General features: G+C 40.0%; 1 protein-coding gene across 1 annotated transcript; it reads right to left on the minus strand.

Moving 5' to 3' along the window:
• Window positions 1-569: 569 nt before the first annotated feature.
• Window positions 570-22,063, minus strand: tacr3a (tachykinin receptor 3a). Its single transcript, XM_076091892.1, has 5 exons — window positions 21,693-22,063; window positions 16,406-16,594; window positions 15,711-15,861; window positions 1,168-1,364; window positions 570-891 (listed from the first exon to the last, which is right to left on the minus strand). Exons 1-5 carry the CDS (start codon window positions 22,058-22,060, stop codon window positions 570-572), a joined length of 1,227 nt encoding a protein of 408 aa, XP_075948007.1. The 5' UTR covers window positions 22,061-22,063.
• Between the last annotated feature and the right edge of the window lie 1,970 nt (window positions 22,064-24,033).

Raw genomic sequence — 24,033 nt, forward strand, 5'->3', positions numbered from 1 at the left:
ACGTCTCACTAATTAAAAACAAACAGACCTGCAAGCAAACAAACAGAGATGCATGAGGATGGAAGAGCCCTTTGGGACTCACAAATGTATTTGTAATTTGAAAGCAACGATCCTTTGTGTGATCCTTTGCTGCCACTTGCAACAGCATTTAAATACTGCTCGCAATCCGCTTTTGTGAAAGAGGCTCCGGTTCCACACAGACACTCTTCACCACTGATCATTTACAACATAATACAAGACACAACACCTGTTTGAGAAACTGCTGGAAAAAACCTGTGATGCATGCTGTATTTTCTTAAAGCAGAGCTATTCTGCTGCGAAACATATTTAAACTGCTACACTTGTCTTGGTGTTTACCACAGCTGCTTTAACACTCTAAGCTTTAATGCTATTATGTCGGGAAAAATGAACAAACATTCAATAAAAATAAATTCGGCTATCAGCTGATTCCAAATATTACAAAATCAGGTCTAAATAAACCAAACATCTGTGCACCATTTGTATGTACAGTGCATTATGCATCTGTGTACATTTCTTGCACGCATACAGTATGTCTCTGAAAACACCCTTCAAGAGAACTCCTCGGGTTGAGTGCCTGGAGCCTCTCCATTCTGCGTTTCCGCACCATCAACGCTGCATCCAGTGATCTCCGTGTGGCGAGACGTGATGTAGCTTCTCTTCCTGGCCGACAGGGACTGCTTCCTTCCAGAGCTGCCATCGCCCTCGGCGGGGTCGTAGACCAACACCATGGTGGTATCCATTCGTGACAGCGTGTACATGCTGCTTTGGTGTGTCGGATGTAGACGCGCGGAGCGTAGTTCCAACTCGTCGTAGCTGGATACCTTGATGAACGGGCACCAACGAAACGCTCGCTTGAAGCCAGCTCGAAACCTGGTGCCACATGAATAGGGAGTGGGGAAGGATTGCAAAACAAAGTGTTTGTTTGGAGAAAAAAAAGGGAGAATTGAAAACATAAAAAAATGGGTCTAATGGGTCCAATTAGAATCCATGCCTAACTTTTTTAATCTTCTCGTAAAAGATATAATGAAATGTAACAGCACTCAGTGATGTGTTCTAACAAAATCAATCATTTAGCAGCCCTGTAAAACTACGTTCAGTTGCAACATTTAGTTTTTTAGATTGTCATAACACCCTGTTGTAACCCACCTGCTATTAAGGCAGCAGTAGATGATAGGGTTGTACATGGTGGAGCTCATTGCCAGCCACAGCACTGACAGGTAGACCTGCTGGATGTACTTCCATTTGCTCAGACGCTTGTTGAGACCCGTGACAATGAAGTAGACGTGATAAGGCAGCCAGCAGAGGGCAAAAGTCACTACTACGATGATCATCATCTTCACCACCTGAGAGAGAGAGAGAGAGAGAGAGAGAGAGAGAGAGAGAGAGAGAGAGAGAGAGAGAGAGAGAGAGAGAGAGAGAGAGAGAGAGAGAGAGAGAGAGAGAGAGAGAGAGAGAGAGAGAGAGAGAGAGATTCACAAGCTGTCACTGTTGGCTGTGTTTAGGATTCCTGGAAGCATTGAGAGAGACAGAGTGACAGATCGCAGTGAAACTGAAGAATATGTGTGGGGTGGGGGGAATGTGGAGCATTTAATTTCAGTCCATTTCTGAATTACAGCATTTTGGTAGCACCTGGTACTGCAGGAACAGCTCTGCAAGACTTGAATAGAAATCGGGACAGTATGTTCTAGTTCCTTTGATCTTATTACCAAATGAAATGAAATGAATCCATAATACTATGTGGCTCTTCAGAGGAAGGCTGAGGCACGCTACCAGAGACAAAACAGACATCATTGGGACCCTCCTGAAATCCAAACAGAAGTCCTGGCACCCCAAGTTTATGACATAACACAAGCCGTACTGTAAACTATGGTGGCTGTTAAACAGTGGTGAAGCAGTTAGTCAGTATTTTGGGTGGAGGATAAACTAAGGCTTGTATTTTCTCAAGAGGATACAAGTCGAGCTTGAAAATGAAGTGAGAAGACTAACTGGAAGACGTAAGGACCAAAGTAGTTGTTATGGGTACGTTAATGTTTCAGTCGCACTTGAAATGCTCTGCTCCCAAAGAACAGCCTGGACTCCTAAAACTTGTGTTCCCATACAACAAAACTGTATTGTCAATTACGAATCGAGGGAAACATATTCTCCCGGATTATGTTTGTTTTTGACGTATTGTGTCCCATATGAGATGACAAGTCAACATTGACTTATTTTAATGTTACTTTAAGCGTAGAGTTAAGTTAAGTAACTTAAGTTATGTAACAAACGTACTTATTTTAAACCAAACCAAGTTTGAAACTAACAATTCTCAACCGTCTCTGCACCGACGCAGCCCATGCAGACGAAAGGCCCCCACTTCGTTTCATACTGCTCACCGGATCAGCAAGGGGCCCTGGCAAAGAGCCGGCCAAGAACTTTGGTGAGGGAAAAGGCAGAAGAATTAGCAGCGAGCCTGTAAATATTGAAGCTGTCTGTTTCCTTACTTTGTAGTCATAATATACAAATGCATAATAATATTCTGCTTATAATGATCAATATTAGCTGGACAGACATGATCACTTTAAGAGGTTGCCACTTTAACTGAGAATGTCAATGCTGAGTCAATGCTGCCTTAATCATTATTTTTATTATAGTCAATAATAAATCCCGAAACCAAAAATGCATCAGTCCATCTCACAATACTCTGACCTCCTTACATTGTGGCACCTAGCCCTGAGCCCCTTTGTTCCAGTTGTAAATCTGAAAAAACAGGTCACAAAAATGTACTTTCCTTTTTTTTAAATGACACAGTGGTTTCCTAAAGTTTTACTGCTGGTCACTGTGCTGTTACTCAAACAGGAGACAACTGTGCCTTTGCTGGGGACTATTTTCAGTAACATATTAACCCACATACACACACACACACACACACACACACACACACACACACACACACACACACACATTTGATAGGAGGCATTTATGGTAACAGGACAGTGTATGTGTACAGAAATTTTCAAAAAGCTGTCCCATCATTACGACAGACATCTTAAGTTCTCAATTGGCTGAATATGTAAAACAAAAACAAAAAGACACCCTTCCCCAAGTTATTTACTGTAAAATCCAGTCATCGTGGCCACGATTTTGAGCATGATAGAAAGAAAAAAATCCATATAGTCTCTTTCTCACACAGCTACATAAACAATATTGAAAGTATATCCTGTGAAGCTCATGCAGTGTTTTATATGCACTATTGGACTGTCTTAAGGGCTGTGAACTACAAAAAACTGCCATGTAGCAAAGTTATGTCTTCCTGCAGCCCATTTTTCAACATGGCGGATATGGAGAATGTCAGAGTATATATTTCCAACAATGTCTTGTGTCATATTATATAATATTGTTGATGGCAACAGTATGGCTGTAAGTTATACAGTTGCAAACTGAACTGAGCCTTGTAAGTAGAAAGCCTGACTGGTGCACAAATAGAGCCGAACGATATAGAAAAAAATGGAGAGTACAGATTTTTTGTATCGTTTGCAGTATGCTACACCATGACAGTAATAAAAAAAATGAGGTAACAAAACAGGGAAATAGAAAAGAAAATATTCCACATTAAAATGCGGTCTTCCACCAAAATATGAGTTTGATAAGGATGTAAAAGATGATACTGATTATAATAGCCTGAGATTATAAGGGAGGGTGTTGGAAAATTGAGGAAACCAGATCTCGCCACGCTTCTTAATCCCTAGCTGCACTGTGGCTTGCAGGGGGCCATATATTTAAACTATAATTATTTCGAAAATTAATCAGAAAGTCAATCTAAATTGTATTCAATGTATTATAGACAGGCAGTGAAATCAGGCAAAAATGGAAGTTGTGTTTTTTTTGCTGTCTTTGCTGTCTGACTAAATGTTATTTATATGTATCAACAAACTCAATACCAATACCTTCAAGGGTGTTGAAACAGAGGGAAATAACCTAAGTATTAATGGGTGCAAATAGAATAGTCTTAGAACAAGAACTAAAACAAGCTGAGTATTAAACGTAATAGTAAGAATATTAGAAGAATGGAGGCGAGGGTATTCCCATGTTTAACGTGAACAGAAAGCTTTACATCATCATCATAGACATGTAAATTCATACATAGGTCGGCCTATAGAAGGAAAATAAAATTGTTCCTTGAGTTACACCACAATGGCAAGGGTGGGCAGGTACATAAAAAAGCTACTCACATTACAACACAAACTTCTACCAACGAGGTAAACCAATAAGTAGCTGCACTCTTAATACTAATCCTTTATTTAAGATGGTCATAATAAGATAATATGATCCCACCCCATTGGCATAACAGTTGTGTGGATTTGCAATGAAATAGTTCAGCAGTTTTAATGTTTTTTTTGTGTGTGTATGTGTGTGTGTGTCTCTCTCTAACAAACACACAAAGTAAGGAGGGCCCCAAAAGAAAATCTTGCATAGGGCCCCCTGTTGTCTAGTGTCAGGCCTGACTGCTCGCTATGATAAGAGACAATTTTGTGCCATAAACCAAAAAAACATTCAAAAGGAAAAGAAACTTTTTAAATAAGCCTAAAAACAAAACAAACAAACAAACAAGGGTGTTTTTTTTATTATATCTTGAGCAATGGGGTGTTAAGTAATTAGGAAATGCTTATGCTCAGTTCTAAAAATCAAGTGGATTCAAGGAACTGGGTAAAAGATGCACTGATGACTGAACCTTAAAGCCTGAGAATGTGGCCATAAGAGGTAGTAACCAGCTACAAAAAGCAAAAATATTTGTATGAAATACTTTGCTAGTTTACAATGACAAAACTAGATTAAAAAAACTTGTGCAAAGCGGGACAAATAGATTATTGTAAATCCTGTTTTTAAGTCCTTGTTAAGGGGACTAGGTAAGCTGCAGCACATTCAGAACACAGAAGGTTGTAGAAAGAAGTATAGTCACATAACTCCTGTTGTTAAATTACATAATTGTTTCCCATGAAATTTAGAATTGAATATAAACTCCTACTCATAGACAAAGCTCTGAATATTCTGGCACAATACACTATATTTCCGACATAGCCATGAATGGCTTTCCAGATCACTCAAGTCATCTGGTGCTGGCCTTTCAAAAATATTAAGAGTCATCTCCAAAACTAGAGAAGCAGCTTTTTATTTTTATGCTCCGTGAGCTGGAACCTTCTGCCAGAGGATCTGAAATGTGCTCCATCAATTTCCTTTTTCAAAAATAAACATAAAACCTTTTTATTGGGTATGGCATATACGCTTGTGGACTAATCCATCCAACAAAAATGGTTATTCCTGTTCAATCACTGTTAATACATGTGTTTTTCTCTCTTAATACATTTAGATCTTTTTAACCCGTTACACGAGGGATGTCCTTCGCAAATTACATTTACTATGAGGTTAAGAAGGTTATTTTGGTTGTAGATTACACACCAATAATACATGCTTTCACTGCTCGTCTGTCAAACAAGGTTATTTTGAGAAATAGCTTCAAATAAGGAATAATTCAAGGAAAATGACAAATCATAAAAACAATCAGTGTGCTACATGTTCAGCTGGAGGTTGTTAACAATGCACCAAGTGGTTGCTTGCGCTACCTGCTCACGGTATCAATTTTGTTACGAGTCCAATTATAGTTGTGTTGTGTGCATATTTAGGAACGGTGAGGGCGAGATGTAAGGCTATTCACCTCAACCCTCTGTTGCCTCTCCAGAGGAAGCTCCTGTTATTGAAGAGATTGACGAGGTTTATTGTATTGAAGGCCGAGCTGAAATCGATGTATAGGACGTGGCTGTAGGTGTTGAGTGACTCCAATTGTTGCAGGGTGTGGTGGAGGGCTATGTAAACAGCATCCTCAGTCCTATTGGCTCAGTGAGCAAACTGATTCATATCCATCAGAGGGGTGGTGATGGATTTCAATTAAGGGTTGATGCGCTCCAACGCATTCTTGAGCACAGATGTTGGGGCATTTGGTCGAAAGTCTTTGAGGCACAATATCTTGGTTGATTCTGGCACAGGGATTATAGTTGAGTGCTTGAAGCACTGTGCTACTATACATTGTCGGAGGGAGGTATTGAAGATATCGAAGATGTGAAGCCAGTTGAGCTGCACAATGGTTGAGTACAGCAGGACTGATACTGTCCAAGCCTGCTGCTCTCCTATTATTCGTTTTCCTGAACACGGCCCTCCCCTCTTCTTCCTGGATGTAGAATAGAGGGGGGAATGGGAGGAGAGTAATGACTAGAGACCATTTATATCTCCCATATAAATCACTGAGATTGCCTGGAAGGTTATTATGTCTTAAAATGGAAGATGGGAGTACGTCATCATCTTGAGGGGATCTTCTTGATCTTCTCGAGAAGACTCTTTAAAAACTGATGATAAAAAAACACAACAATGCATCTTTTCTCTATTTATAGGTTGACTTTTTGAAAATAGGACTCAATGTTTGTTTTACAGTGGTTGACCTGAAGTGCCAGGTTGCTCAGTTTGCAATTTGATAGATTTGTTTCAGAGGAGACACGATTTAAGTAATTTTCACAAAACTTTTGAACCTAGAACCAAGAATTGAACCTGTGTGAAGTTTAATTAAGAAATACAACGCCCTCAAGGTAGCGAGTAAGTAATAAGAATTGATTTTGCATTTGACACATCAGCATAACTATGATTAAAATGTACCTAAAGTACCTTATTTTTTAGCATTTCACACTGAGGTTTTTTTCTACCTTCCTCCGGGGGGACGGACTGACTGGTTTGCCTCGTAATCAAACAGACAGAGCTAAGTAATTCTCTCTGTCTCAAACTTAATGTTCTTGATGGGGAAGTAATCCACAGGACAAAGAAGAGAAGAACGGTCTAACTACTGAGGGAACCATTCAAATGAAGTACATATCCCACATACAGCAATTGTCTGCCTTTTAGAAATATGGGTCAGGGTTTTTTAATACCCACCCGACCCATTATGAGAGCCAATCTTCACCACGGACAGGACAATTGTCTGGACTGAGGTCAGAGACAAGGACTAAGACCAGCAGACTTAGTCACCACGGATCGTGTGCATTTGTGTTTGAGAGACATAGAGGGGAAGAAAAGGTGGATTATTGCACGCAATTGCTGCTCTGTCACTTTTTAACCCACCCCTCCCAACCTGAGTTTTTTTTCAGTAATCAACCAGTGGTCAACCTGCATTTTTTTGTTTATTTAATTCCTGAGAACTACGGGTTTTAAGTTTACCATATAGGTTACTTTTTAGGTATGCTGGAAGACAGGATTGCATTGATTGCAATCTCACAATCCATTGCTTCCTAGATTACATGCCAGTGAAAGATTAAAGACTTTGAAGTAAATTACTAAAAGTAAGTTGTAAGACATTTTGCCATTAGCACGTAGCACAAACAGTTTGTCTTCTAGAAATAATGTTAACTCTTGCTAACTAGTAAGGCAAGACAAACATTAAGACAAGGCAGATTGCATGAAGAGGGAAACCACAATGTACTTTACATAAAATACATAAGAAATAAATGAATGCTGCATCTGCCATCATTTTGACCAAACGCAATTGGCAGAACAGAAGGAAATACATAATTTGATTAAGTTCTATGAAAACCAGTTGCGACCAGTTATTATACGGAAGATATAATCTACACATGGGCAAGTATGTTTCTGAGTGAATGCATGCACACCCTTTGATGGTTTCATTCCGGGATTGAACTTGAAAATCCAACACAAATGGGCTCAGACAGAGCAGAGAGAATATGAGATGGGTGAAGAACAAATATATGAAATGTACATACAGTATAGCAGACCTAGAAGGGAGGATGTCTTATCGCTTTTTACCACTTTCATGATTGCTGAACTACAAAGACCAGTGGGAAAAAAACGCACAGAGAGAAAAAACGTCATATAATAAGAATAAGAATATTAATCGACTGTACCCAAGAGCCCTGGAGCAGGATTACTGGTGCTATTGTCATAGGCTGTGACAGAACATGTAATATAACCATGAACACGTTTTTGGACACACAGTCTGTCATGATTGTAAAGCCCTCTGAGGCAAATTTGTAATTTGTGATTTTGGACTATACAAAAATAAATTGAATTGAATTTAATGCGTTTTTAGCCCCACGGCCAGCAACAAGATGTTGGTCTTCCCGTGAAGACAACGCTCCTCCTAGCCCTGACATCAGCTAAGAGAGTGAGTGACCTATGGACGAAAGTGCAGAAACTTTACAGCCAAATCCCTCATTTACACCTAAAGTCTTAACAAACTCCTTCCGGTAGAGAATCATTTCTCTCGAGGGTTTCCTCTAACAGTCTCACCTACTCTGCCCAGTGCGCTATTTTTCTCAGCATGTCGCATGCACGTTAAACATAAGGAGGACGCAGCAGCTGTTCGTTCATTACAGGGGGCACTCACAAGGCGTGGTTTTGTCAAAACAGTGTCTGCCTATGCGATACCATCACACAAGTCTGCAGTGCAGTAAAAGTGGAGCGTTCGCAGGGTGTCTGGGCAAACTCCACAACAGCCTTATCTTCATCCATGGCCCAGTCAGTACCTCCCTGACTTTTTACACGTGTCACCCACATCTGTGAGCCGGGGTTTGTTGTCTGCTTGTGGAACTTGGTGTCACATCGGGACATATACCTCAGCTTCGCCCATAACAGCCACAGGGCAAAGACTATATGAAATAGAACATCAGTTTTAACAGAAGTCTTGGCCCGCCCAAGAAATTTTCCAGCGCAAAATGTTGGTTACATATTGTGTATCCGGATTCTATGTGTTTCGGCGCAGCCTTGTAAGCGTTGGGCCCCCTATGGTGCCACCTATGCCAACTGAAGAAATGCTGGTTTAAAGTAGGACTATGGTCCGTGCAGAGCACAAACAAAATGTTCACGCATGCGAGGGGGGATGAATCCAATAGCTACAGCCCTTAGAGGTCCATGCATATTCCAAGCTCTCACGGTCGCTGCTCGCACCGCTTCCATATGGTGGTTACACCTGATAACGCTGTCACGACCGATGGCGTTGTCGTGGAAGTGTAACACCCACCCACTAGTTCCCCCTCAGGTAAAAACTGTTAGCTCTGTCAGCACTGTTGCCATTGTTTGCACTGTGAACACTGTTAGCAGCAGCCGGCTCAGCAGTGCATGTTGAGAGCCATGTGGAGGCAATCGATTTTCAAACAAAACATATTTGCTGTTGCAAGTTAGCAGTACATATATACAATTTTGGAGACAAGGTTGATAATCTATTGATTGCTTGCCTACGCAGACAGGTGGTTTATTTAAGTTAAGATAAGTTTAGTTAGTTGTTTTGGCTTAATTACAACTCTTCTTAAGTTGAAGGGTTGCAGGGCTGTACTGGATATAAAGTGAGATCACTAGACTTAACTAATATTATGATAACGGTGGAAGTTGTCCCTCCCTCACAAATGTATCAAAGCTAACAATAGAGAAATGGAGATATCAGTACACAAGAAGAGGTGCAATTAATAAATAAATTAAGATCCTGTGACTTTACTATAGATATAGATATAAGGGGCCTTTAAATATAAAACTAACTTTGTGTGCAACAAGTTAATGTATATCAGTGGAGTTTATAAACCATTAGGAGTGCAGATATTAGTATTTACTTGAGTTAAAGTTAAAGTTAATTTCAATTCGTTTTTTAGGTTGCTAATGTAGTTACAAATGGAAACAATAACAAAGCCAAATAGCATAAAAATAATGAAAAGAACTTAGAAGAAGCTGAAGTAAATACTTCATGCAGACTTTCAAATATAAATTCAAATGAGCAGTGGGAAACAAATATGAGTAGATGAGAGAAACATATTACTTTGATGCAGATTTGCTTTGGAAAAAAAACAATAATGAAACTCACATGCTAATGAGCTTTTTAGTGCATAAAATGGATATTGAGTCAGATTGTAACAGTGCTTTGCTCTGGCTTCCTGTCCAACAAAGAATTGACTTTAAAATCCTGCTGTTGGTTTATAAAGCACTGAATGGTTTGGGGCCAAACTACATCTCTGATCTGCTGCTAGCTTATGAACCATCCCGACCCCTTAGGTCGTCTGGGACCGGTCTACTTTCTGTTCCCAGAGTCAGAACTAAACATGGAGAAGCAGCGTTCAGTTTTTCTGCTCCACACATCTGGAACAAAGTCCCAGAAAGCTGCAGGTCTGCTGAGACCCTCGGCTCCTTTAAATCAAGATTGAAGACTTTTCTGTTTGCTGCTGCCTTTAATTGAACCAGATTCAAGGATATTAATCAATCTCCTGCATTTCTGCATTTTACTACTGTATTTTATTTCTTACACTGCTTTTTAGTGTTTTAATGACTGTTTGTAATGTTTCAATGAATGTTCTTAATTGTTTTTAAATCTCCTTTTCTTTTGCCTTATGCTTTGATGCTTTTAATGGTTTTATGTGGAGCACTTTGAATTACCTTGTTGTTGAAATGTGCTATACAAATAAACTTGCCTTGCCTTGCTTGCCCCAGCATTTTTCTTCATTACTCCATTAAATGACTACTCATTAGTTAGGTTGAAGCCAGAATAATCCTAAAATTTTAAATGTGATACAATAAGAACAAACATCAGCCAATGCCAACTGATTTAGCTAAAACAAAAGGTGAAGAGGAAAGAAAGAGAAAACAAATCAGAGGAAGAGAGTGATTTCATTTGTTTTCTGTGCCTTTTACGGTACGCCCACCATAAAACCCTGACTGCCTGTCTACAACTTCTGTGTATCACAACAGTGTAACACTTCATGGACTGGAAATATCCTTTCTAGTGAACCAACCTCCTCCTAATTATGTAAACTGTATACAACTAATTTGCAAAAGCAAATACGAAACATACTGTATGTTGCCCCACTTACTTACTTTTCAAGACCTGCACTAAGCCTTTTTTCCCAGGAGACAGTGATGCTCTTTGGAGCGAGTCATTAAAATCCATTGCAAGAAAGAATAAGAAAGCAGTCGGGGGTCTGGAAAAAGCTAAAAGCTTTTATACAAGAATGGCTTGTACATGAGTGTAAGGAGCCTTTGTCAGGGTGTGAAAAAGACAGATATTCAATTTCTTGTTTTAGACAATCACTGGTGTGAAGCGAGACTGCGGGAGTTCATGTGACTGTAGTCACAGAAAGAAAGCAGCCAACTCCTGTTGTGTTATAGTGTGACTTGGTGAATGACCCTAAATAAATGGATTATATTGTGATTATCATTATGGCTCAAGCCTGTGCACTTGGCTGTGCACACCTACACTCGTCTCTCTCATGCAGACTGATCTATTGACACCTGTCCCGCCAGGATAAGAACTGTCCGGTTATCTCTGCAAGTTAGCATGACACTCACATATCCTGCACTGTTGTACTTCATTTTTGGAAAAATCTGATCTTGTAGAGGTAATCCATCCCAAGCTTTACACACACACACACACACACACACACACACACACACTTCAGACAGAAAGGAAGATGGACGATCGATGGTGCTTACAACACAACACAGATTGCCTTAGATAGCCACATGGCAGACTCATGACAGGTCATTAGTCACAGACTGACATTTCGAACGCACAGCCACAGGCATGAGCTCAGAACTCACCAGCTGCAGCATGATCATTGCGGAAGAATGGATTTACTCAAAACAATGTTCTAGTCCAGGGGTCACAAATAGGCGGACCGCGGTCTGGTCCGGTTCCGGACCCAGACACGTTCTATCCGGACCTGGACCTATAACCGGATAGATAATTGATAATTATTACATTTTAACAGAGCGCTTCTATTTTAACCGGTGCAGCTTTTCTAGCTTTTACGCCACTTGTTCAGCTTTCCAGGAAACACACCGATCAATTACATGCGTTGTAAATCACGTGATGCTACTCAGCCAATCAAATATGTCTATTCCGATAAGCGTCGCAACTCCAGTGACATATACACACACGGGAGAGAGACGGGGAGAGAGACCAAACTATCAGAGAAGTACGTGAGTCAGAAACGTTATTTCACATGTTGGCTCCAAAAAGAGAAATGTGGACAACGAAACCAGAGCCTTTAACCAAGAATAGACAGACTCTTATATCTTCATTCTTCCTATGGGTATTTTCAAAACCAGTGTGTCTCACATGTTCAGAGACCGTGGTGTTATTAAAAGAGGCAATGTGAAGCCCCACTAGGAGACAAAGCACAAATCCTTTGAGCAAACGTACCCACTCACATCCAAAATGAAGGCACAGAAAATAAACGATCTAAGAGCCCAATATAATCAGAATCCTAACACATGAATCCACTGCTCAAAAATGATGTAAACAAAGCGTAGAATAGAGCTGAAACAAGAGGTTTTAATGACCACAGATAAAGTCCCTGCACACAAATTTCTCTTTTTAGAAGATGAGAAGAATATAGTATCGTGTTTTTTTTGATTGACCACCTCACACCTGAATTAACTGAATTTAAAGCTGCAGGGCAAAGACGATTCAGTTAAATACATTTTTCTAAAATGAAGTGCTGTATTTTAAGAGTCACATTTTTCAAAGCTTTCTGTAATGTATTGTATAATCCAGCCCATGTTTTACTTGAAATGAGAGAAGAACATATATTTATTTTTCGAGGATGTATTTTTTTTTATAATTTAGCCAGTTAAATTTTAAATCTGACAATAAATATTGTTGAGATATTATTCAATTGAACTTTCTTTATTTGATTTGACAGTCAGCTGTTGACTACATACAGACGTTAATACAACTGATTGGCTACTTCAATATATATGGGACTAAATCATAGCACAAGTTAAGACATTATTTTAATGTTCCGGACCTCTGCATGAGGAAATTCTCTTTAACTCGACCTCGCTGAATTTGAATTGACTACCCCTGGTCTAGTCAATCTGAGTAGCAATAAAGATGATGAAAAATTTAGATGGAGCTTTTTATTGCTTCCTATCACCTCACAGACCTGTGATGGCTGCACAATAAATGTATCATTAAAGGGGACACACTGGATAATCTTGAGAAATAATAACACTGTTCATGGGTTGTTTTTGTATGAAATTACCACTTTCTTCTTCTTTACTTCAATTTAATCATTTCATTGCAGTGACCTTTGCCACTTTCATACCATCCACAAAAAACGAATTACTCTGTCAATTCCTTATGTGGGTTACAGCTTCTTTTGAAGATGCACAATACACTCTTCAATACACTCCATGGCTATGTAAACAAAGCACAGAGACGCAAGGATTATAACACAAACACACACACACACACACACACACACACAAGAAGAGCAACTTTATCCTCTGCTCAGGTGGACAATACTTTACTATATCTTTACAGCTAATAGATGTATGCTGCTATGTTAATGCTCTGAATAGTGTATAGAGATCCTTTAATACATTGCTGTTGTTTGTTGAGTTTTTTTTTATTACATTCACCTTTATTATATCTTGAGATCAAAAAACCTTGTGAGTGACCCAGCTTTTTAAATTTACTTAAATAAACTCAGAGACACTGAGACGCAATTATGACAATCTGGTGGTTACTGAAGCTTGGTGATTAAGGCCTGGCCTGAAAATACTGAAAATATTTCAATGCCACATGATATACTAGTAGTATAAAGTACTGTATACACTTGATGACAGCCTGCTTTGGAATGCTGCTGCTAATTAAATATCACCTAAAAACAGCTAAATGGTTTTCCATGCATTGCTTTTTTCTCCTAATTGTATTTTTGATAATTTTTGCCAGAAGTCTGGAGAACAGTAAAAACAATGGCTTCTGAGTCAGCTAGCAGTGATGCTTAACACTGTTGCCACGGGCAATGTTCTCTCCTTTCTGTAACCTTTTCTGACCAGAGTCTGCAAGCACAAAACTCTCAACCCGCATGACATTCATGCCTAAGAAAAACACATTGTACCATGTAAACCAGTGACGGCGACAAGGTGGAGTTTGAGAGAAAAACATGCTTCAGCTCAAGTTGTAATTCAGACTTTACATATACAAAAAATGCAAACTGCATTTTGAAAGTGGCACTGAAATCACAACTAAATTAAGGCTGTTTTAAATATCCCAGTGAAACAGAGGGATGAATTATCCTGTGCGCACACACACACACACACACACACACACACACACACACACACACACACACACACACACACACACACATCCAGAAACAAACACTCCTTTTCCCTTGACTCCCCATAGACCCATTATCTGGCTGGAAGACTCCAAAATAATGATCACGGTGGTGAAGCCAGTACTGACTCTTAGGAAAAGACAGAACTTTGGACGCTGCATTCATGGGCAACGATTCTGTTGGTGCGTCGAAGAAATCATACAATGTGGTGACCGAATCACGTGCATATAAATGTTATCCAATGAAAATATCGACATCCATCATATCATCTATTGGAATTAACTGACCCTGCCTGTGCCATTGATGCTGCAGTAGGGATTTATTTGCCTTTATCGCCTTTTATGACCTCGTTGTCTGCTGCAACATGTCTTTTCTCATATTTTGTGATACTTCATTGCAGCGGTAAACAATCTTATTGTTAAAGCATGTCTTGAATGAGCCCATTAGACAAAAAGGCCTCGATGTCTTCCAAAGTGCGGAGGAAGTCATAATGCCTCGAGACACTGTTGGTTTTCAGAGCTTGTCCGTGTTCACGGATAAAGAGTTGATTGAGGACAAGAGACAACTACAAAGGTTGTGTTCTGTAGAATTAAGCTTTTCCTCCCTGAAATGTTCACAGTGCACCATGTTCACCGGCTGCACACGCATACAGAAGACAAAAGTCATTATTCTTGATCAATGCAATATGCTGTTCTCACTTTTAAGTGTAAGATTTATAGAATCTTTTTTATTCAAACTTAAAGCAAATCTACACAACATTACTAATCGTGGAGCTTAATCTGCAGTTTTCTTTTAAATCTCACCAGTGGGAATCAAATGTAATATTCCTATTTTTCTTTGCTTTTAAAGAGCCCAGTGTTCTACTATTTTTATGTTTTATCTTAATAGTCCTGCTTCATGTGCAATACATATCAAACACAATTTCCAATCATATTCAAAGCAGAAACAGTATAGTTCCAGTGATTGAACAACACAACAGAAAGCTTACAGGGAGTATATAGGTTCATTTAAAAGGTGTTTAATATTAATATTTTCTATATTAAAGGGTTAAATTGTACAACATATTTTGCTGTATCGAATAACCTTGTTATCTCTACCAGTGATGTTATATTCGTACCAGGTTGTTTATCAGCAGGATTCACTTAGTTAATTAATTTATTACATTTAATTCGATTTGGGGGTGGTCTGGGATTTCACCATCAGATAATAAATGTGTTTGCCACAGCAACAAAATGAACAGAGACAGAAACTAAATCCTAAAGGTATACAGTAACAATAAGATGGATAATTGCTCTACCCAGGGAGATGCTTTTTGAATGCCTTTCAGTTTAAAAAAAAAAGATCATATGATCCGCTTCCTATTCCTATTCCCAGAAGTGAGATAACAATTACCTGGAGCCCAAGGCTGTTCTGTGGCAGAACATTATAGATTATTCCTGGGTCTCTGACTTTGATTCAAAGATCCTGTTCACAGTTACTAAGTGGGCCACCGCGGGTCAATATCTGAATTCTTGAAGGAAGGGCCCACCGTTTCCGCTCAAGCATGCTTACCTTCCTTTTAGCCCTGAGCTGTCCGTGATAGTTATCAGATGAGTCTCCTGGTATCTCCCCTCCCCACAGAGTCAGCCCCACGATGGTGTAAGTGATGCCCATCACCGCTAAGGGCAGCACGTAAACCAGAACTGTGACTATGATATGATACCTAGGAAGAAAAGAATGAGGAAAGGCAGAAGTGTTTACATTTATAAAATAGTTATACAATATCATTTAATACACTAGTTTTTATATTCTACCCAGGTTGAGCATATATATATAAATTAGAAAAATATCAACAAAAACTTTCAACTTGTTGAATATAATTTTCTTTTACAGTACAAGCAACTCATGTCCTCATCTATTTCAAATAATGGTAACAATGCAGCCAATACTGTGTGTGTATGTAACTGTCAACATGAATGTGAAGGGATGTGGTCCGTCACAGGCAATGTGCTGCTCGTTAAATTAATAACATTAGTTTCAAACATTTGTCTATGAAAGTTCACAAGGAATGACTTAAAGGTTACACGTGTGTACATTCTAAGTTATATCTGGATAATATTATAATTAACTTGTATGGAGGAACCTGTTAAAATGATCCACATTTGAACTTAGACAAAGCATCCGCAACAGTTGGCTTAAGTGGAAAGGACTGAGCTACGCTGTCTGGTATCAAAACAAGTAACAGCAAGTCACAAAGTATTGCTCACATGAAGGGGTCGTCGGCCATGCGGGGCCAGGCCACGTAGCAGAGGGTCCTGCGGGGCAGAGTTCGGGTGGTGGAGAAGTAGCAGAGAGGGAAAGCCAGAACCACGGCCAGACTCCAGATACAGACGATAACTCCTGTGGTGGCCTTCGCCGACAAACGAGGCTTCAGAGGATGGATGATGGCCATGTATCTACAGGTCAGAGGTCAGGAGGTTATAAAGACAGACTTGTGTAAAGCCTCAACAACTGATTAAATCATTGAATGATTGTTTTAATTTTTGTGGCAGTTTTCCCTCACACTTTTTGGCATCTGACACAAGTATATGTTACAAAATAAAGTAACATATACTTGTGATAATGACTTGTTCTGAGCTGCTCAAATAAAGAGTAATTTCGCTAGGGAATCTACATTTTTTTACATTCAAAGTTTCTATTGAGGCTTTCGAATGGTTTTTGAAGAAAGACCCAAACACAGATGAGGACATGCACACTGGTGAAGTTCAATCACTTACTAAGAAAAAAGGCTTGCAGGCAGTGAGACCAAACACAGGTAACAACAGGAGGGTAACAGGCTAGGTAGTAGGTAACAAAACTCCAAACAGCAATGATGATAATCTGACAAAGGATTAAATGAAGTGGACCTCTATATGTAGTGAGTGACTCATTAGACAATAAGAGGCAGGTGAGGAGGCGGGTGGGGAAGACCTGCTGAGCAGATGAAGGAAGTGGAAGCAGGTGTGTTGATGGTTGTGACATTGAGATAATGGAAAAAGGGGAAAGAGAAAATGTCAATGAAAAGTCTCTGGCTGTGGTCGAAAAGTAAAAAAAAGTACATCGGAAAGGTAATTAAGAATTATTCAATTTTGACGGAGTGCTTCTATTTTAACCAGCGCAGGTTTTTTAGACTCTACGGTACTCGTTCAGCGGTCCAGGTAAGACACCCACCAATTGCATGCATTGTAAATCTTCTCACGTGACACTACTCTGCCAATCAAATATGTGTATTCCGATAAACATTGTGGCTTGAGTGAGAATCTGGTGGTACCTCCCATGTCTCTTAATTGTATCATTGCATTAACGTTTCCCTGACTTGCACTAGGGATGCATGGCGAGACGCAAGGAAACCATGCGAGGAGAGAGGAAATGCGTAAATCATTTTTAAGAGAAATGAGACGTCATTTCCTCTGAAGCGTCGCGTGAAGTGAAATCTATAGAACTTGGGAGTGATACACTTGAGTTTAATCTGTGATTTCTCTCCACTCTGGTATGATATTGAGAAATATCAGACCAGCGTGATCGGCTACAGCGTCAAATAATTAAATCAAATAATTGATAAACAATGAGGGGGGCGTGTCGGCCATAAAACACTTCTGTGAAGGCTGCTGTCTTGTATCCTTGCTCATGGCTCCTCCTCGATCCCGTCTGCTTTGGGACAGACGTCAAGATGGTGGAGCAGAACAACGATCCGGTTCAAGGATCGAGGAGCAAGGAAATGACAAATAAGAGACTTAGGATGTACCCAGAGTCTTTCTCATTTCACGATTTTGTGCCACCTCGATTCCTCGCTCCTTGATTCTCCAGCTTGTGATCCGGAAATTGATCTCAGCATTCCAATTCCTAAAATGCATCTCGAGGAGCAAGGATCAAGGAGGCTTGCCGGAGAAGCTATGAGCAAGGAAACTTCCTTTGCGAAAGTGTTTTCAGCACACGTAAACAAATAAAAGAGGCGTGACACACAGCTGTAATGCGAATTTGAACAGCTCTTATCATGGCTGCCACTTAGACACTACCGGGTCATTTCACAAGTGGCAACCTTCGATTCTGTAAAGTGAAGCCAATGAGGAAGTTCCTTAAACTTGCATTATTTCTAATAGCCAGGAGGGGGTCACTCCTCTGTTTACAAAAAGAAGTCTGATTGTATGGAAGTCTATGACAAAATGACCCTACTTCTCACTACATTTATTACCTCAGTAAACATTGTAAATATGAGTTCATGGTCTCAATCGCAAGTTTTGAAATAGACAATAAAGCAGGTTATACTTTAGGGAGTGGCTACCCTGTGATTGACAGGTCACTATCACTACCAGAGCCATATGCAGCATCTCTATGTCACTTCTTCCCAGTCCAAATATTGTCACTTCCGTTCACTGGTTGTAAAAAAACAAAAATGGCGACGGCCAAAATGTCAAACTCAAGGCTTAAAAACAGCAGTCCACAAACCAATGGGTGCAGCAGAAATATATATTGGAAAGCACTGTTGTATGTGATTATGTTTGAATATCATTTTCTGGCCTAAAAACGATAAAAAAATGTCTCTACATTTTACTATTTTCTGCCTGTCCGCCCGTAAAAGTCCAATTAGCCTGTGGTGTCTGATTTTCAGGGAAATTGAAGGACGATTCATTCCAAAAAACTGTGATGAGATTTAGTTTGAACCACAAAGTGGTGCACTCAGAACTGGCAGGAGATTACCAGCTGAACACGAACTCAACTCAGGATGCTACATGATTAACGTAGGCTTAGAGGCGCTAATTCAATTTTCATAAGATGGTAAAGAATGCTTCTTGTCCTATCACTCTCTGAGGGCCAACAGCAAAGGTGCCCTGTCTATTCACCAGTAATTGCTTGGCATTTATTCTGTGTCTAGCTGATTCTTGTGGTTGGCACTGTGTGAATAGATTGTCAGATGTCCAATCAAGTATGTGCCACAACAGTGTGTGTTATTTGGGATCCAACGGTGGTTGATATAGTGGACTTGTAACCACTGAACAATAACCACAATGCAAAGCCAGCCACACTTGAATAACATGATTACACACGCACTCCTCTTTGGTAGCCAAGTATACACATCAAAGCACATTTACAGAGGTGTCAGCATCAACTGGCCACAATAAGAGAGACATTACAGCCGCAAATTAATAAATATTTTTACAATATATTTTTTGTTCAACATGGGGGTCTGCTCTGTCTCAAGCTGTGTGAAAGCTTTCAGACCACATATTGTTTGGAAGCCATGTCACCGGTGTGTGACCAACTAAACACTCACTTTATCATCGCCTGGTGTTTCACGAGTAGAGATTACATTGGATGAGATTTACAGCGTGAAGTATCCCCACATTATGCGCACAACTAAATGTCAAGTATTGGCTCAGAGGTGAGGAGTTTGTTTAATGTTTCAGACACTTTCACTTCACAGCATCTTAGAAAATACTTAAATGGTCAGTTCTGATTTTATATTTCCATGCAGATAGTTTTGGTTTAGTTTGAACGAATGAAAGTTTTAAATGCAAATGACTCCTACGATAGGTCTGTACCACTTGAAATATTGTGTTTGTACAAAATTCAAAATACCAGAAAATTGGTGAATGCGACAAGTTCTGAATCACTCGAACAAGCCAGTTAAGAACGAATCTGTCCGTACGAGAGGTTCTTGTATGAGGCCCATTGTCTCAGGAAAGACACTGCTGTTGTTGAATTTTTTTAATTAACCTACGTTGAATTGGGGTGGATGCAGAAATCTCATGGATTGATACCTCAAAAACTGGTCAAATGAAACCAATATCGGAACGAGTATAGTGAATTGAAATATCACTTAATATTCTGATGTGTACATATACATATATGCCACTACCGTTGAAGACCCAATGATAAGACTGTATTCTACAAAGGTGTGAGTAATGGAAAAAGGCACGAGCCGTGTCATCACAAAAAGCTTCAAGGCTTCGCCAGTTACCTTTCACACACCAATCTGCATTTGTTTGGCTCCAGTGCCTAAGGAAACCCACTTGGCAGTACAGAGTCAACAGGAAGGATGAATTCACTGATGAACTGTGGCCTCATGCCATTTCCAGACATCAGAGCGGAGACAGCAACATACTGGGGTTACGAAAAGCATGACCTGAGGTTACATCTACATCATGTGGGTCATGCCGATGTTCTCTTTCTCAGTACACCATTGACAGAATCAAATAGACACAGCAGACCGAAAAATACAAACTCATGGAAGTTGCTGTAGAGGAGCCAAAATGATCACGGCCTCAGGAAATGCATTGCTCCCTGTGTGTCAAGGAGAAAACACTTCACACACTGTGCACTAGCTGTATACACACTGTGCCTGCATGCAACTTCTCCACCCATTTAGTTTTCATTATGTTCGGCATGTGGCCGCTTCCTTCATCAATCTAATCCCTTAATTCAAATATTATGACGGTCCACTTATCAGTATCAAAGCGCGGCTGATAGCTCGACTACATCACCACATTACTGGAAACAACAGGGGCAGGGCCAGAGAAAGAGATGGAGGAACAAAAAAGGAAAGAGGTGCGAAAGAGCAAAAGAGATAAATAATATGAATGCATGTGACAGAAAACAAGAGAGTCAGATAGCGTAATAACATGGGTGTTGGCACACGAAGAGCCATTCACTGCATTGCAGATTCTTGCAAAAACAGCTTTACTTTGTGATTCATTGGCTGTGAAACGTAAAAATAAATGTGTGTAACAGGATCATGGTGGACGAGATGGCGTCCCGCTGGGACACCGCCTTTCCAGAATGCGATTCACAAACAAGTAATTATCACCCTCCACTGGGAGCTGAAATAAATGTACTTAAATCAGCAGGGGGCATAAACTCTGATGATAAAATAGTTTCGGGACAATGCCTACATAATGTATTGTAAATGTAATGTATTGTAAATATAAATTAAACTGATGGGACTCCATGAGTAAGTTCTTGAGCATGAGGACACAAAGTAGAACATCAAATGACCTGCACAAGCATTGCCTAATGGAGTGCAGTTTGTTTTCTAGCTATATAGAAACAATACAGATGTGAGTTTAAAGCAGATGATTACATTTTCGATCACTGCTGGTGGAATAATTAGAAACAAGATCTCCAAAACATCGTGTGTGAAGCACTTGCGATGAAAGTGTTTCGGTTAAGGATTTTTTTCACACGCCAGCTTGAAATATTCATGTTCATGTTCAGGTGTGTTGAATGTAGTCTGCATTACAATATATATTTTACCTCAATGGCTTTATTGCTGCTCCCCTTTTTTCTGCAATACAGATGCATGTAAGAAGAATCTAAAATGACTATATTATTATTATTTTGTATTAAAAAACACACACACGTAACTGATCATCTACAGAGAAAGAGGAGAGAGAGAGAGAAAGAGAGAGAGAGAGAGAGAGAGAGAGAGAGAGAGAGAGCGCGAGAGAGAGAGAACGATTGAGCTTTATTTAGCTTTCATTCACTAAATATGGTTCTTGCAGCATTTCATATGCCCACCTGTCAACAGCTAACGCAGTCATGGAGTAGATGCTTGCAAACACGGATGTGACCGGGAAGAAGTTGTGGAATTTGCAGTACGCTTCCCCGAAGTACCACTCCCCGTGGGTAGCGTAGATAAAGTTTATCAAAGTGTTAAACGCGGCCATTGACGCGTCCGAAAACGCCAGGTTTAAGAGAAAGTAGTTCGTCACCGTCCTCATACGCTTGTGGGCAAGAATGATCCATATCACGATGAGGTTTCCAAACACTGCCACCGCCAGCACGGAACTGTAGGCTACGGACCAGAGAGCGACGCGCCACGGCGGCTGCAGAAACGGGTTGGTGTGGTTTGCCGTTATGTTGGATCCATTATGTGCAGCTGCCATCCTTCTCTCCTTTTCCCCGCCGATTATAGCGAATGCGTCGGTCGTTTCACGAGTCTGACCTACTCACCGAGGTGCAAAAGCTAGAATGGTGAGAGAGGATTGCGTATATGAACCATAGCGCGCAACATAAGCACCTCACCATCACTTAAAAACACAGATCTCCAGATCACCACAGTGAATGTCTCCAACAGTTCCGCATGTCAGCATACAGTAACATGTCTACACATAAAAACGCGGTGAAACACTAGTATCCTTCAGCGCCTGTTGAATGCGAGTGTGAGCGCGCACAGCCTCTCTCCTCCAGCAACAGACAGGGCGCCGTGCGCACTTAGTGACGCACAAGTGGCACACATGGTGAAATAGATTGATTGATTGTTGTGGCGCCTGTGTTAAACTTCATGAATAACAGATGAACCACGCCGTCTCTCTTCGCAGTGGCCCACATGCAGTAATCAGTCAGCGCATGTTGTGTACCTTTATCTTCCGTGACCCTTCAGATGATCTTTTGTCAGCAGCATTTCAAAGAAAGAACAGGATATTGAAATATTGCAGGGCAGCATGTTTACAATAAGACACTCTTTTCAGGCCACACAGTTCAGCGTCACCTCCTCCTGATGAGTTTTCCACCACTGTTACATTTTGTGAGTCTTTTAAATCCTCCTCACAGTGCACCGACAATAGAAGTAATTCAGTCTCCTGACTGTGACTCTCCCTCTTCTTGTCACATCAATATTCACAACTAACAGGCTGAAGTTCCCGCCAGACATCCAACTGTTCACATTAGATCAACCTCCTTCATCTCCTTACATAGCCTTTAGCGCTATGGCAACCTCTACACGGGTACATTTACATGTCATACATGGCTGATCAAATCCAATCAATCCAGTAAAGCTTTTTAACAGGCAACTATGTTTTTCACTATAGAGTAGCATGGTGTCCAGACTCATTTAGTCCTTTGAAACAACACCTACAGTATATATAATCTGATCTATAGGAGGTCTATAAGGTTGCAGTTCACAATCAAGTGGATTTTCTTCTCATCTTAATTTGTGTTTATTTGTAGCCTCGTAGTGTTGTACACTCCAAAAATTACAGTCAGCAGGATATGTGATGCTACATTTTAACGTAAGTGGTCAGTCACAAGACATTTTCAGTTCATTGTGCCAGACTGCAGAAGAATGCAGGGATTTCAGTCTATTGTAGGTCTCTCTTGTGGTGTCATGTGGATGCAATATACTGGAAGAAGTTACACCAACATTATAATCCAACATACACTGTTTACATGATGTTTTCAAATGTATCTGACACTAAATACACAAAATAGTTTGAGTATTCAGGAAGGTTGTGTGGTGGAGGAAAAAAACCTGTATCCAAATTAAGAAATCACTGAATCAGTACAAGATGATGTTAAAATGAATGATGTTGTAGTGATTTAAAACAAGAGATTAAAGTGTTGGGCCGAGCCTACGTGAATCAAATTAGTGTTTTGCTCTGCTCTGCAACCCTGCATGTTAGTGCTGATTGAAATTCATACGAGACACTGACAATTTTGATGTTTTGTCCCTGAGCATATGTAAATACTGCCAAAAGTATCATGATGGAGACACTTTAATAATACAACAGTGTTAGCAGTGTGAAAATCGAGCATACATATTCATTGATTTAGTTCATATGAACTAATGGATATTTAAATGAATACAAATACTGTATATATTAAGCGTTTTGAATCAGTTTTTGACATCAGTTTGAAGTCTTCTCAGGCATTTTTCTTGTGTGAAGGAAACAATTATTTATAACTTTTGAAATAGAGCACTCCCGTACCGCGGGCAGTATAGCAACATATTCATCCTGCATACACATCCCTACTGGGAAGAAGCTCGGCCTTTTTCTCTGCAAAAAAACATTTTTACCAAAACGAAACCCAATTCCAACACCAAGCAACGGAATAAGTACACATAAAAACACGCCAATGG

This window comes from Anarhichas minor, unplaced genomic scaffold, assembly GCF_050575085.1.
Source record: "Anarhichas minor isolate MPS153535 unplaced genomic scaffold, ASM5057508v1 ptg000014l, whole genome shotgun sequence".
Classification (NCBI taxonomy): Eukaryota; Metazoa; Chordata; class Actinopteri; order Perciformes; family Anarhichadidae; genus Anarhichas; species Anarhichas minor.

What these genes read in the sequence shown, in the direction of transcription:
- tacr3a (XM_076091892.1), bottom strand. Translation starts at nt 22,060, where the DNA reads ATGGCAGCTGCACATAATGGATCCAACATAACGGCAAACCACACCAAC. An exon ending in ATGGCCGACGACCCCTTCAT is followed by an intron (nt 15,862 to 16,405) that starts GTGAGCAATACT and finishes TTTTCTTCCTAG; the next exon opens with GTATCATATCATAGTCACAG. An exon ending in AGCTCAGGGCTAAAAGGAAG is followed by an intron (nt 1,365 to 15,710) that starts GTAAGCATGCTT and finishes TCTCTCTCTCAG; the next exon opens with GTGGTGAAGATGATGATCAT.